This window comes from Erithacus rubecula (assembly GCF_903797595.1).
Source record: "Erithacus rubecula genome assembly, chromosome: 8".
Taxonomy (NCBI): Eukaryota; Metazoa; Chordata; class Aves; order Passeriformes; family Muscicapidae; genus Erithacus; species Erithacus rubecula.
The window spans coordinates 13365105-13380488 of NC_136659.1; the positions used below are offsets into that span (position 1 = coordinate 13365105).

Below are 15384 nucleotides of genomic sequence, written 5' to 3' on the forward strand. Positions count from 1 at the left end.
TACTAATTAGTTTGTTTTAAAAAATAAGTGTGAAATTAAATAAAAGCAATTATCCAGAGCAATGCTGAATCCCTTCCTTCCTTGATAGTTGGAATGTAGTTGAGTTGGACAGGACAGATTAATTGAATTGTGGCAGATAATGTGTTGATGTAAAGAGAAGCACCTTCATCAGCTGGGAAGAAAGGCAGGAAATAGATAGTAGACTTAAATCCAAGGTTGTCACAGTAATAATGAATGCTTCATTCATACACCTTAATTATATCTGCAGCTTACTGACATGTGACTGCTTTTTGTGAAACTTATGTTGATGTCCAGGATTTCAAGAGGTTGCCCACAGTATTTCAGAATATTCGTTATGAAAGGTCTCTTTGCTTTTAATGAGGTGTCTGAAGATTTATCTTTTATCAGACATTCAGTGTCTTTTCACCTTGTTTTGTTAATGCCAAGTCTGGAAAACTATTGCCTGAAGCATGGTTTAAGATAAAAGAAAAATTAAATTCAAAGTTGGCTAAAAATAGCATATTAAAACAAACTTTCATAAGATTTTTTCATTTGGAATGTTCTGAATTTGAATTTTTTGGCTGACAGATTTGCATCTCAGTTTTTGAATTTGAGAGGCATTGGAATGTCTGTGCTGCAGAAGCCTTGGGATGTATTCAGCTATTACTATGCTATTTGAAGCTTTAAGAAAACAAATACCCTTTTGTTCAGGTTTTCATCTGGATTACTTTTAACATAAACTGGGTTATAGAACATTGGATAATGCACAAAGGACTTCCTACAACTTTTTAATCCCCCTCCAAATATCTCTTTCAGGAGTAATTATTTTCAGAATACTTTAAGAAGAAACACAGAAATACTAAAGCAAGTGATCTGCACTGTCATTGGCTCAGTGTGCTGTGGTATTAAATACAAAGGAGGAGTGTTAGTGTCAGTTATAGCATAAGAATCTCTAACTGAGAAGTGTGCCAGATCTGATTGGTCTCTGTCACATGGGCAGAGTATTAATGTGATGCAAATAAACGTATGTGCTCAAAGTAGTTATCTTTATTTACCATGACTTTAATTATGGAAATGTCTAGAAACATGGAACAGGGATGTGAGCTTTGCCTGTCAGTTTTATGATAGCATTTTAGTGTTTTTTTCTGTTCAAGTAGCCTTGTTTCTTAAAGCAGTCAGGTGAATGAATTTTGGAAAACCTGCTAGAATCCTATTCCTATTTATGTGTGCCCTTGGTGCTTATGTTTTTATATGACATATTAGTGTAGTGTTCTATCATAGACAACTTTTTAGCAGAAATGGAGGTTGACATAATAATACAGGAATGATCACAAATGAAGGAACTTGGGTGTCCAGATGAGGTGTAGAAAGAGTATGTTTCCCCAGCTAGACTATGCTATATAGTTATTGAGGCTAGATTTTAAAATGCAGAAAACTAGTTATTTCTTGAGATGGTGGATAATGAAATGATATATAGACCGTGCTTTAGTGCAGGAGGCTTCACTTCCATATGAAAGACTACACTGTGTTGATAATGTATTTTATCTAGGTATCCCAGAATGATGCTGCTCGTTTTCTTTATGTTGAACAGAATAGAAGGTGAAATGTTGAAAAATAACTTGAATCGTGAAGTTACTTTGGCATGCCATCTGGTTTGAGCTAGGCAGAAATAAAAACTATTTAATCTGCTCCCCTGCAAATGCTTTAGGAATGTAAGTGGCTTACTTTAAGTCACCACATCAGAATCATGATCTTTTCTCCATTTTTTTTTCGTCAGATTCAATTCTGAATTGCTCCTTTTAAAAAAAAACCCCAACCCAACTAAACACAAGACACACAATCTCTTACCCCTTATGCTGGTTTTATTTCTTGTTATAAATAAAGATGTTGTATCCTTAGAAAGGTGTGATAACTCCCACTTAGATCATAATGTGCTAAAGTGCAGTGCATGTTAGCTGTGATCAACAACAGTAAGAAAGAAAATAGCTATAAAAAAGGAAAATTTGAAGTTTTTAATTGGAGTGTGCCCTCTTTTGAAGTAGTTAATGTTTTGAGTTCTTATGCCAAGAAGTTCACATACTGCTTTCTGAGCATTTTGTCTCTGCCCTCATTTATTGAATTAATTCTTTAATTAATGTCCTTTGGGATATCTTCCAGTTCTGGAACTTGTACTAAGATTTCCTTTTACAGAACTTGCGTCTTAATATTAGCTGTTTCTGAAGCGAGACACTAACCTCTGTGTGCCTTTTGCAAGTAAATGTTGACAGGCTCATAGGAAATGCAGCTGATGTTAGGAAGCTTGGGTGGGGACTACAAGGAGCTGGCAAATACTACAGGGTTCAGTGCCAGACATGCTGACACAACAGTACTTCACTTGTAAAAGTTTTCTTTAGGCTGCTAATTCTGTCTTCAGAGTAACTGGAACCAAAGCAGTGTCTCTGATGCCAAGTTAAAATAGCTGAAGTAACAGTTTATTGGACATTGGGAATGCTTTCCATGGCTTAGATCCTCAGAAATATTAGTAAAAAGAGCAAGCTTCCTTGTTAATGAAAGGGTGAGTTATGAACAGTGCCATACTATGAATTCACTGCAAAACAAGTCCATCTAACTGGAGTGTCAAAAACAGCTCAGAGAAGGAAAAGCTAGGATTGTAATATATCTGTAAATACTGTGCTCTGAGTGGTTTATATCACAGTTTCCGTTTATTTGATTTGCCAGTTCATAGTCATATTTCAAAAGGCACCCTTTAAATAGCTTCCTTTAGCTTTCAAATATTTTTTTTTATTCAAATATATCTAGACATTGAAAAATACTATGTGAGCACTCCTACAGCAGTTTGACCATGTCACCTTAAGAATAATATGTTTTGTCTTGATTTTGCAGTATTTTTGGTCCATATAAGAGCCTAAGAAGTAATAAGGCAAAGCTTTGAAGGGGGCATAGAAATGGAATACAGCTTAGGTTTGCTTTGCAGAAGTTCAGGCAGAGTATGAGTTGCTGCTACCAGTTGCTGCTGTCTCCAGTTTTGTATGTAGGAGGACTTGCAGGAGGCATCATGGAGAGAAATCTTGCTGGGGAAGGCATGCCTGGCTTACAGAATATAAAAACTGCTGCAGTCTTGGTGGAAGAATGCAGCAGTATTACATAAGCATATTGGTTTTAATTTCATTGTCACCCTTAGATTTTAGGAAGTACTTCCTTTCATTCCTTAGAGTGCAGGACTCAAAGCAAGTGTAGAAGAAAGGAGATTCAGATGGTGAATTTAATCTGTTCAGTGTTTGTGCAATGCAGTGTGCCATGACAAGGTAGCTTTAATGTTATTGCCTCTTTTAAGGTAGGCACATGCATTGTGCTCTCCCACAAAAGGAGAAGTTCAGAGAGTAGACTGGAGCAGCTTTGCCTAGAGCAGCTGGATGGCAGTATCTTGTGTCCATGGGAGACATTGGCTTCTGCTGGCCTCAGAATTACACATCACCTCTGAAGTCTCCTCTGACCTATTTTATCAAGTAAAAATGAAGTAAGAGCAATACATAATAATAAGAAAAGACTATTTTTAAATCTTGGAGGGTTTTTTTTTTTTTTTTGGCATGAGAACTGTCATATAAAATACAAAGTGGATTGACCAGTTTTTTTCTCTGAGATCACCTTAATAATTTTTCATAACATGCCTTATGAGTTTGACTGTGTGATGTTGGACATTGATGTCTTTCAGACCAAGATTTGTCTTTTCCTGAGGAGTAACTCTTAGTTAATTTTTAAATCTACAAAATGTAAACTGTTGCTTTCTGAAAGCTATTTAGCAAGCAACTATGTCGTCCATTACTTGATTAAATCAAGCTGTTCATCTCACTATTGATTTTTTTGTGTAGCTGTTGCTGGGGATCTGTTCTCATGTGTCTCTGGACATTCTGTACTGCCTGATTGCTTCCAAATTATTACCTAGATTGTTGCCTTCCCCAAGTGTGTAAATTCTCTTCCTGAACCAGATCCCGTCTTTGCCAGTCTGAGTTTGCATACAAAGGCACGTGTGTCATAGCTCCATAAAAGGGGCTGGAGGACATATTTGTAAAAGAGATTTAAACAAAAGGTTATTTTTCTTTGATATAATAACAGGGAAACTTTGAAGAACATTGTCTTTATTTTGGTCACAAATGTGTTAAATGAAGGAGGATCTGAGAGATGTTATGATTATTCTTTGCTTCCAGAGAGAAGTTTCTTTATTGAATAAAAATAGTGCATTATCACTGAAGTGATCTGGTCAGTGTCCAAGATTTGAACTGTCTCAGGGGATGTATTGCTGACATTCTCTATGGCCTGTTTAAGCATTTTTTGTTTACAGATTTGTCAAATGATCTATTTGCAGTGCAGTGAGACTGCACTTCCTGTGGTTGAATGGTGTTGCTTAACTGCTGAATTCCTTGGACAAGAGTTGGATTTTTCTAATGTCATGTCAATAGGTTTTGCCAACAATAGCTGGCAGTGAAGACACATGCAAGGCTAGCATGAATTTCTGATTGTGTATTAGAAACTGTGAACTCTGTTCTTAATAATTTTCTGCATCATTCTGACAGAAGTGAGCTGCAAAAATGGCTTTGCAATTATCTATTACAACTTCCATACTAAATGTTTACTAGTAAGCAGGAGTTTCTGTGAAGTTTGTGGATGGACGTTTGCTTTGATTTAGGATCACTTTCAGAAATGTGGTAGCTGACACCAGTTTTCTTGGACACTGACAAGAAAGTTTGAGTATCAAACTTTTTTTTCCTCCCCCCCAGATGGAGCAGTTGTCAGATGAAGAGCTCGACCATGGTGCAGAAGAAGATAGTGATAAGGAAGATCAGGATCTCGACAAGATGTTTGGGGCCTGGCTGGGTGAACTGGACAAACTCACACAGGTGAGGGGGGTTTCAATTATCTCACAGAATAATTTTTTTGTTAGTATTATGTTTCTTTTCAGTTGGATGCCAACTGCTTGACACTGTCACTTGCAGCAAGGCGGACTGTAGCCTGTGACCAGATCAGTAATCTTTAAAGGTTTATAAATTGACTCGTTTTTCCCATCCTGAGGTCATTATATTCATTTTGCACAACCTGCTAGTTTGACGTGTCACAAAGGGTATAGTTCTTTCCAAGAATTATAGAATTGGTATTTTGCCCTTATGTATGGAGAGCAACACGGACTTCAGCTGACAAGAGATAGGCTGTGTCTCAAAACACATGGTTTGACATTGTCCAGCCATGACAGCATTTATTTGTTGCACTTGAACAGCAATAAGAAAAAACTCTGGATGTTGCTACCAATGACATAATAAGATACCCTGGTACACCCTCAAGGACTCACCATTGTTCCAGAATACTCTTTTCTGATTCTGTGAAGCAGCTGATAGGAGATCTTTCACTCCTTCCTTCTTTCTAGTGCTTTTCCTTTGCTTCATGAGCAGATACTGCATTTTGCATGGTATGCTGCATTCCTGGGGTGATCAGCCATTTCTCTTTGACTGCCTGCAGGGGTGTTTCAGCTGTGTGAACTGGCCTTCCTGAATAATATATTTAATCTTCTCCCTGTTTGTCAAGTAGAATTAAAGCAGAGGTGTGATAACTGAAGGTTCATTAAGCTAGAGAAGAAGCAGTTTTTCTCATCTTCGTCTTATCTGAAGACTGAGGGAAAATTCAGTTAATCATGTAACAGGATTTCAAATTCAGGCTTATCTGTTACTGTCTGCCTGTAAGTTCTAAATGTATATAGCACTATAGGGGAAAATGATTTTTTTTTTTTTTTTCCTGAGCTCACACATGCGGGGAAATAAAGAATCCTGCCTTCTGAAATTAATGGAAGAGTGTGACATGGATCTGTATATACTAATTCTTACTGGTTTTGAATGGGTTTTAAAGCGTTTTTAACCCTTACTTTGAAGGGTTTTTCATGGTGTGCACCATTTTGAGGGCATGGATGTTGTAAATCGCCTCGAGTGAGGATATTCACAGAGGAACACAATGGGTCTTAGACCCATTAAGCATTGCTTAATTTCAGATGTTTTGCAGACCTGTTGAGCTTCAGTGACAGCAAGATTCCCCATGTAACGCATTCCACTGCAGGGACAGCAGCTTCTGACCCTGTCATGTACTTCTTGGGTCAGCAGCTGGATCACAGTTGTCCTGCTGCTTGTTACTTATAAAAGTCTTGGTATTTATTATAGCCATCATGTTAGCCACCATACCATAACAATTCAATTGGTCTTACACTCTTTGTTCTCTGCCTCATTTTTTAAAGGTATGAGCAGCCTAAAAATATAAGTATACTTGGGGCTTATAGCTACAGTATTGACATGCAGACTTCAAGGTGATATCTGTTTGTTGTTGGTCCATGCAAATTTCTTAAAACCTACTAAGAGGTACTTCATGATAGGATCCACATTGTTTGTTTCTTATCTTCATATTGCTGTTCAAGGCAGTCTGCAGCATTGGCTGACAGTTGCCCTTCTATCTTTTGCAACTACTAAGAAATGACATTTCCCCCAAAACTTTGAATGACCTCATATTGTTCTGTATACACAAGTTAATGGAGTTGGTTGTGTCCCAGTTCATTTATTTGGACAATCATCAAATCTTGAGGGAGGTGATTAGTTAGAGAGATCCAAAGTGCATTCTCCTGTAGTTTCAGCATTTGTTGCTATCTATCAGCTGAACTTCAAGAGCAGCAGAGGAAAGGTTTTTGTCCCTGAGATCCTTCATATTCGACTTCTTTTTAGGTTTCCTAAATGTTTATTTTGAGGCTATTTAAAGTAAGACCCAGATGGCAGTGCTTTTTAAATACCCATGGGAATCATTTGAATTCAGTTTCCCTCTTTAACTCTTGGTCTAACAAAAGCATTATAAAACGAAGTTTTATAAAATCTCCAGTGTGTGTGAGCAATATTTGGCATTGATGATAATATTTATTCTGCTTTAGTTATCCTGCTGTATGGTTCAGGTTAAATGAAAAAAAAAAAACAAAACAAACCACCTTGCTTCTTGAGATTATTTAGAATTAAGTTTTTGGTGTTGTTGCTGTTTTTAGCAGTTCTCCAAACTGCTTTTTTAGCTATTATGGAGAATGTGCTGAGATAATAGTGAGAGCGTATCATGTGTGTCCAATGATCTGCAATAACTTCATTAAAACCAATAAAACACTGCTGAGCTGCTTTTAACCAGAATATATTTGCTTCAGGAAATCTTTTGTAGCAGTCTGTGGATTTAGTCTGAAGGAACGGGGCCTAACTTGCCTCTTCTGTCTTGAGTTTCACTGATGTCTCTAGGGTTAGAGTAGTTTTGCTTTTTTTTTTTTTTTCTGAAATCCAGGCCAAGCTGAGGAGAGAAGGGAGCTCAGGAAGAATAAATACTAGGGAAAAAAGTAGTATATTTGATCTTTTAAACAAATGCTTGAGTAAACATGTAGAAAATGAACATAAAAAGTTTAGGTGAGAAACTTTACATCGTTGTAACTAGAAGATGCTTTTTCTTCAGGTCAGGAACTCTTTAACAGTACAAGCATTCCCTAATTTCATATGATCTGCAGGCCTGTTGAACTTCAGTGACAGCAAGAGCTGGATTCCCCATGTAACACATTCCACTTCAGGGCCAGCAGCTCCTGACCCTGTACTTGGATCAGCAGCTGTATCACGGTGCCCTCCTGCTTGCTACTTATAAAAATTCTGGTATTTATTATAGTACTGTACCCATATTAGCCATCATAACATAACAATTCAGTTTATTGGTTAGAGTTTCTTTTTTTAACCCATGCTAGTTTTCCTAAAAAAATGTGTCCTACATAAACTGGCTGAGGTTGGTTTTCATAACTTAATGTTATTGACAGGAAATACTTTTGGGAAAAAAATACTGAATTTAGTCAATTTAAATCTCTGTTAATAAAGTAATGTTCTTCATAGAATATTTGCAAGCACTTATGCCATGATTATGCTCATAAGCTAATGGTGGGTATCACCACATATAGACCACATCTTAGACTCTTATCCCAGTTTGAATGTTGTGCAGTTTCCTGCAGAGAAATAGTTACAGGTATGTTAGCTGTCTGTTTCCAAATGAACTAGTGTCTAATACCACTGAAAGAAGCATTTGGAAAATGCTCCTCTTGTTCTCTCATTTTGATTCTGAAAAAAAGCAGAATGCATTTAACAACTTTTCTTCACTGCTTACCTGAAGTTAAATCTCTGTAGGATGATGATGTTTGTTTTCAGTCTAAAGCCTGCAAAACAGCGGATATATATATACATATATATATATTTATATATATGTATATATATATAAAACTTTTGAAAAATTGATCCTAGAGAAAATAATTCTCATTCATCTTAAAGATTTGCTTGTCCAGTTCCTTGTCAAATTTTATTTTGCCCTTTTTTTGATCTTTTGCAGAGTTTGGATGCAGACAAGCCTGTGGCACCAGTGAAGAGGTCACCTCTCCGCCAGGAAACCAATCTTGCCAACTTCTCATATCGCTTCTCCATGTACAATTTGAATGGTTTGTTGAATTTACCAGATGCAGTTTAAGAAAAACATTAGTTTAAGAAAAAAAACTATTCCAACTCTAATTTAAAATGTAAAATATAAGAACATTTGAATATACTTGTACCTGAGGTGAGAGCATATTTGCTGGAGGCATTGCTTTCTGGTGTCCTTCTTTTCAAATATTTGAGTCTCCTAAAGTAGTATATTTTGCAACACCTAGTATCTGAGAACGGTAGAGTATTATTTATATAAAAAAGCTTGTTCTGGGATCTGGTCTCATGAAAGAATGAATTAGAATGAATATCTATTAACTGGGAAGAAAGAGCATCTTGTTTTACGGAACAGGATGCAGAAATATAGCTACGGAATCCTTTCAGGATAAACAGAAGGAAACCTTAATTTAAAGGTTTGAGTATGTATATAGTACTTTTGTTTTGGTTTTGTGTTTTTTTAAAGCAGTTGCATTACTTTAGCAGAAAATGCATAGCGAAACATCTGCACCTTTTTGAAAAGTGAGGAATGTTGTGCAAATGCATTTTTACATTCCATTCACAAGAAAGCAGATTAAACTTTTCAGATGCAATCTGAGCTTTCATAGACTTATTTTGCTGACAAATGAGTTTAGCCTAAATAGTGTGAAAGTTGCACTGGTCAAGGATAGTAGAGCAAATGAATTTCTGTTCAGCAATACAGTTATTCTGCAATACAGATGGGAAAAGAAAATACTGCTTCCTTTGCTCTCTTAACCATTAGATTTGATAACAGAAAGTAAGGCGTTGTAAATGAAATAACTCTGAACATACTACAACTCTGACTGCTCTGGTTTGTTGCAGAAGCCCTGAATCAGGGGGAGACTGTGGATCTGGATGCTCTGATGGCTGATCTCTGTTCCATAGAGCAGGAGCTCAGCAGCTTCGGCTCTCATTCAGCAAACAATGCTGCAGTGAAACGCCTTGCTGCAGAACCCAAAACTCAGAAACCACCTGCTAGTCGCCCTTCCACTAAGCACGGCAGCGTCAAAGGATTGTCCTCCTCCTCTGCTAAGGCGACTAAACCGCCACATGCCAACGTGTCCCTGGATGACATCACTGCCCAGTTAGAGAAGGCCTCCTTGAGCATGGATGAGGCAGCCCAGCAGTCGGTGTCAGAAGAGGCCAAGGCAGGGGTTACTGCCCAGCACAGGAGGACAGCATCGGCTGGCACGGTGAGCGATGCTGAGGCGCGCTCCATCAGTAACTCCTCCCGATCCAGCGTCACCTCGGCGGCTTCCAGCATGGACTCCTTGGATATCGATAAGGTGACGAGGCCTCAGGACCTGGAATTGACATCACAAGGGCAGCCAATCACTGAGGTACATACAACTAAGTCAAAACTTTGATTTGGTTTGGGTTGTTCTCTTCAGACATACTCCTCACTCCCTGTGTTAACACTCATAGCTAAATATTTGCAGTGCAGTGGGGTTGATTGAAGACTTGCTTTTACAGCAAGTAAACTGCCCATGTTGTAGCTACTTCTTTCTCTGGTTTTGGTTATGTCAGCAAGGATATTTCTTATAAAAGAATGTTTTTGGTTTTGGTTTTTTTAAAGAGCTTTCCCCATCTCTTCCTCCTCTCAAGCTAATCATGCATTTTAATGTTTTTTAAGTTAAATATTTATTCAAAGTACATATCATATATTGCCTTTAATTTAAATCTGAGGAGCGCATAGCTGTGGAAAAAAGAAAGGGTACTTGACAAAATTCCATTCCTGTTACACTACAGTTAATACCTGAAACACACAGAGCAATCTGTGAGTGTCTGTCTGGAGCAATGCTATACCCGTAATTTGCTGCTTCTTAATATTCTTGTTTAATGTATGACAGGAGGAGCTCTTTGAAGCAATACACAACACAGAAAAGTGACTGGGCTGCAATACATTAGTAGATATTTGTTTGGTATTTTGATGCTTTGACATTGATTAATCAGAGAGGAAACCTCAGTAAGAACAGCCAGTTCAGTGAGCATTGCAAGTGCTGGTGGCATATGAGAGAAAATGTGGAAAATGTTCCAGTGAATTTTGAGAACTTAAACTTAGAAGTTCTTTTGTAGAACTAACTCTCTGAAATTGAAATTTGACCTGTCAAAATGTCAGTTGTACTAATACACATCTTCTCTTTCATGAGAGAAAACTGGAACAAGCTGAGTTTATTCTAATCAATAATTAAAACTATTCTGAATGGGCTGTGCTGAAAGCATGGTTCTACACATCTGCAGCAAAAGTTCATCAGATGTAAAGTGAACCATGCAGGCTTGTCAATCTTGTGATAATCTCATTGAGGTTACACTTTTAAATCTTTATTTGAAATGTGAGAAATGAATGACAATTTAGGTCAACTCTCTTTTCGTATAAAAAGTTTGTGTTCAGTGTGGTTTTACTGGAGATCTCCTCTCGAGTGAAGCAAGACAGATAGAAATGTGCCCTTTGCTCTCTGCAAACCTTTGCATTATTGCTGTAGGTCTAAGTGTTCAAGCCCAGCCTATGACAGTCATTGATTATGTTGTTGTTTGTTTACAAAACTTTTTTTTTTTATGGTATGATAAGACTTGGTCTCTTCTCAGGCTGAAAAGATGACTTTTGTGAATTAGCTGCTCTAGCTTGCATTGCATAAGAAAAGCATGAATTTTAATTTTTTGAGTTTTAATGCCAGATGTTTTCTGCAGTTGATCTTCAAGGTCTCCCTCTAGATTCTGTCTTTTTCCTTTGGGAGTTACATGCTTGAGGCATCAGTAAAATTGCCCTTCTGGTCTCCCAGATTTTTAAATCCTTTGTGTCATGAGTAATCAACAAACCACCTGCTGCCCTAAATTACCTTAATGTTGGTGACTCAAGGGACAGAGGTCAAGAAGTTGCTTTGATTCCCCAGGAATCTAATGTGTAGTGCTGCAAGTGTTGCAGTTGCTGTTTCACTTGCTTTCTGAACTCTTGGCCATTCACTGCAAGGCTCAAACTCATCCCCAAAAGTTTCTCTCAAAGACATGTGAGGGCTGCCTTTGTACAAACCCAGTGATTGCTTCTCATGTAAGAATGTGCTATTGTTTCTCTGCCAGATAAGTTGATAAGAATGATTGGTTCTGATTCCTTTGTAGGAGGTAAGCAGAAAGCATCAGTAATTTGAGATCCAGATTCTGCTCCCTTCTTGAGAACAGAAACCTCTGCACTCATTAACCATGCTGTTTGCTTTGGCTCTATCTATTCTTTTTAATTTCAGTAGCCTGAGGAAGGTATTCAATTTTGAGGAGCTGTGCCCAGGTTTACAAAATTGGTATTCGACTATTCAGTGTTAGAATTGTTATGTGGTGGGATGGGACTTCTTACTGAGAAGCAAGTTTTTTTTCTCATCACTGGTGAATGGAAAATCACTTTTTTTTTTAGTTTGTGACACATTCTGTGGTGGTGTTTTTTAAATTAATTTAGCTTTTAAATGGATTCTTTGGAAGAATCATTTGGTATCAACAAAGCTGTTTATTTCCTATGTCATCCATTTAGTGCCCAAAACTAGTTTAAGGGTTTATTAATCCTCTTGGCTAAGTTGTGATTCAAAATCAACTTTTACTAGTAGGGCTGAATTGTACCCTCCCACTGACACAGTTGACTCAATGGTGCTGTTTCTAATTGAAAACATCCCTTTGAGGAAATAGCCTTTGAAGACATACTAATGTCCATATAGGGAAAAAACCCAATAGTTTTTATGCAGAAAGTGGGAGAGGCTATTTATTCATGGTCACAGCAGATCTGTTTTGAGATTTGTTACTCTGAAGTAGTGCTTCAAGTTAGCTCTTTTATTTGCTTGTCTTCCTTGAGACTGCCTATAGGTGAGCTGACCTTTAAAATTTTTCTTTACTGCTGTGGCTCTTCTGAAAGAGATCAGTGTCTTGGCAGCTCTGCCCTTTTGACCGATACTTTCTGTATTCTCCAGGCCTTACAGGTACTTCAAAAAGTCATCCTTTCTGCTGCAACTTCATGTTATGCTCCTCCTGAGAAAAATGGAAGACAGTTTTGATGGGAAGAAATGCTTGTCTGAAAAAGGAAATGAGGCTTTGCAGTCATAAACTTCAGTATTCTATCTTAAAAAGTAGTTCTGCTCTATATTTAAGAGCCCTCTGAGCTGGAAGTGCAGGGAAATCTTGTAAAAGAGCAGTGATGCACCAGCCCACTGAAGGTAGATGTTGTCTGGTATTCTATCTGGCTGGTAATAGGGACCAATATTATTGAAAAACAGCTGCATTTCCACAACCACCAGAAATGGGAGATATGATTTCCCTTTCCTCTCATGTTTCCTTCCTCACAGTTCTTACACTCTCATCTCCTCCCTTGTCCCAGCTTTGGCACTTAGCCTGTACTTAGTGCACCAACACTTTGTGCTTCTGTTCTGGGTCTCATTCTGTGTTATTTAGATAAACTGCAGAGGCTTAGAGGACTGAGGGACGTTAGCAGGGCTCCAGCCAAAGACTGGAGGCTGGAAGGGAGAGCAGGAACTCATTGGTTGTAATTGATGATTCAGAACTTCTTGCCTGAGCATTTGGACAGGCACCTTAGTGTCCTGTGTTCCTCTTCCTCCTAGCAGCCTGTGCTGTAGGAAATTCTTGGGGCTGAAGATAAATCAGCATGATGACAGATAATCACTCTCAGGGTCATATTGGCCAGGACCATCCTTGTACTCATTCTGAATTTGTCTTTAGGGCACTTTCAGGGGACTTGTCTAGAGTTCCCTTGGTTGTGTAAAACTGGGGGTTTATTAGTTGTCATCATGGCTTAATTTGCTTCCTTTCTTCCTTGCCTTTCTTAGTGCTATCTCTTTAGACATTGTGAGTGTTGATGTTTTCAAAGACTATCACTTTGTAGTCTTGAGACCTTGTCTTGGTGGTACTAAGTGTTTTCTGACTGCCCTTACATTCTTGTCTTCAGTCTCCCCTTAAGTACTGTTGAATAAAAAGAAAAGTTGTGTCCACCCCACCCTAATCCCCATAATTTTTTGCTAAATTGAAATTTGTCTTGGGCAAAATGACTTCACGGATCCTTACTTGAACAGTACTCTTTCTTAAATTGGTCAGTTGCATTTCATTTTCTATGCTTTTAATTGTGTAATGAGTGGCATGCACCTTAAAATGTTGTTTCTGTGGGGAGTTACTTTACTTGTATGTAGACTAAATTATTGAAGTTGTAGGTAGGGGAAATGATGTCTCTGTGACTAACTTGCTCCTCCACCCACCTTATCTTTTTCTTCTTCCTTTGGTCCCTCTGCCAGCAAGAAGCTGTCTTTGTTTTCAGTGAGCTGTGCTAGAGCAGAAGAAGAAAGCAGAGGGGAGAGAATAGAGAACTGTGTTGATGATGCTTATGTAGCAGTTTGTGTCTGGCCAGTGAAAGGCTCCATTCATGGGCAGTCATTGTTACTGTCCTGCACACACTCAGTGAAGAGGTTGCAGATAAGTTTGAAGTCTGCCATCTGGTCTGGCACAGTTCAGCATCACCCCCCACCCTCTTTATGTCTGTAACCCAGTTTGCATAGCTGAGAGATTCTGCACATACAAAGATAATGCAAAATTTAGCTGTAACACTACATGATTTAATTGCATTTTATTTTTTAGCTCTTACTTAAACTCATTGTAGATTTATACTTGATGCATGAGTGGTAAAAATCATGAGAATAAGATAGTGCAGTTGCCAGTGCAACAAAGCCACATGGTTTTTGCTTCACTTGACAGAGAAGACAGTGTAAACATTAATGTTTCTTTCAGAGTCAAAGAGGGAGCTTTGGAGGCATCACAGTTGGTAGTAATTGTCATGTAAGCCCAGCACATATAAATAAATCTGTACTGGAAAAAAGATCTTGTGGGATAAAATGGAAAGCTTGACATAGACATAAAGGATAATAAAGTTTGTGTTTCATTGCAATTTTGCTATAGTTCTTACATGGACACATTAGCATTTCATCTGCCTGTGCAGTGGTATTACACAGAAGCTTTGGTACCCATTTAAAATTATTGAGGGTCATGTTTTATGTGGAATGTTGCATTGTATGAAAAGGCAGTTAACTGTTAATGTATGCAGATAAATAAATTGATGATATATGTGGTCTTTGTTAGGCAATGGTGTCTTAAAATAGAGTTGGACTGCTGAATCTCATCTGTTATTTGTAGGTGGTTTAAAGAAGGCTTTGTGGTCTGTTTTAGCTCTTGCAGGAATAGAGCATTCTTGGCTTTTGTATTTTGGGAGCTCAAAGTTTGAGTACTTTTCCTTATGGTCCATGTGTTGTGTGGTTAGCAGATGTGAAGGATGTTAGAGTCCAATTTGTGAGAGTAGTCACAGATAAGCAACAAACAAGGCATGGCAGAGGTTCTGTTTGTGTTTCTTCTGAAGACTTAAAAAAACCCAAATTTCATTTTCTGCCAGTTATGTTATGTCCTTAGTTTAGAGCACAAAGTCTGTTCTGGAGCATTTCCAGTTCCGCTTTTCCTAAGCTGAAAATAGTCAATGGAAAGACTTAATTTGAAACACAATTAGACCATTTCTTCCTCTTTCTTTTTACCCAATTATTAGTCACAAAGTGTTCTTTATTAAGTCAACAGTATGAGAAAATTGTGCATATCTGTCATCCTGAAACGTTACTTTGGCTTCCAGTTTTGTTGGCATAAGAAGTGTAAGCCATCAGTTTTTCAAATGTTCTTGAAATACATGTAAAATGACTCCTCATTTGCCAGATTTTTGGAAGCTTTCAAAGCATTCTCTGAGATAAACATACAATTTTATAAAATATAAACAATATTTATGTATTTCAAATAAATAATCAAATGTGCTTGGCTATACATAATCATCACATGATGCACTATAACCCAAGGATTG

The 15384-nt window shown here is 37.8% G+C and overlaps 1 protein-coding gene across 6 annotated transcripts in view; it reads left to right on the forward strand.

Moving 5' to 3' along the window:
- RAPH1 (Ras association (RalGDS/AF-6) and pleckstrin homology domains 1) overlaps nt 1-15384 on the forward strand; it is an 85908-nt gene that overhangs the window by 27607 nt on the left and 42917 nt on the right. For 5 of the 6 annotated variants that reach the window (XM_079310913.1, XM_079310917.1, XM_079310918.1 and 2 more), the window contains exons 2-4: nt 4776-4895; nt 8413-8518; nt 9339-9856. In XM_079310913.1, the coding sequence (XP_079167039.1) occupies nt 4776-4895; nt 8413-8518; nt 9339-9856 (744 nt within the window). Of the gene's footprint in view, nt 1-3869; nt 3961-4775; nt 4896-8412; nt 8519-9338; nt 9857-15384 lie in introns of all 6 variants that reach the window. The other variant, XM_079310915.1, reaches the window with a different exon arrangement.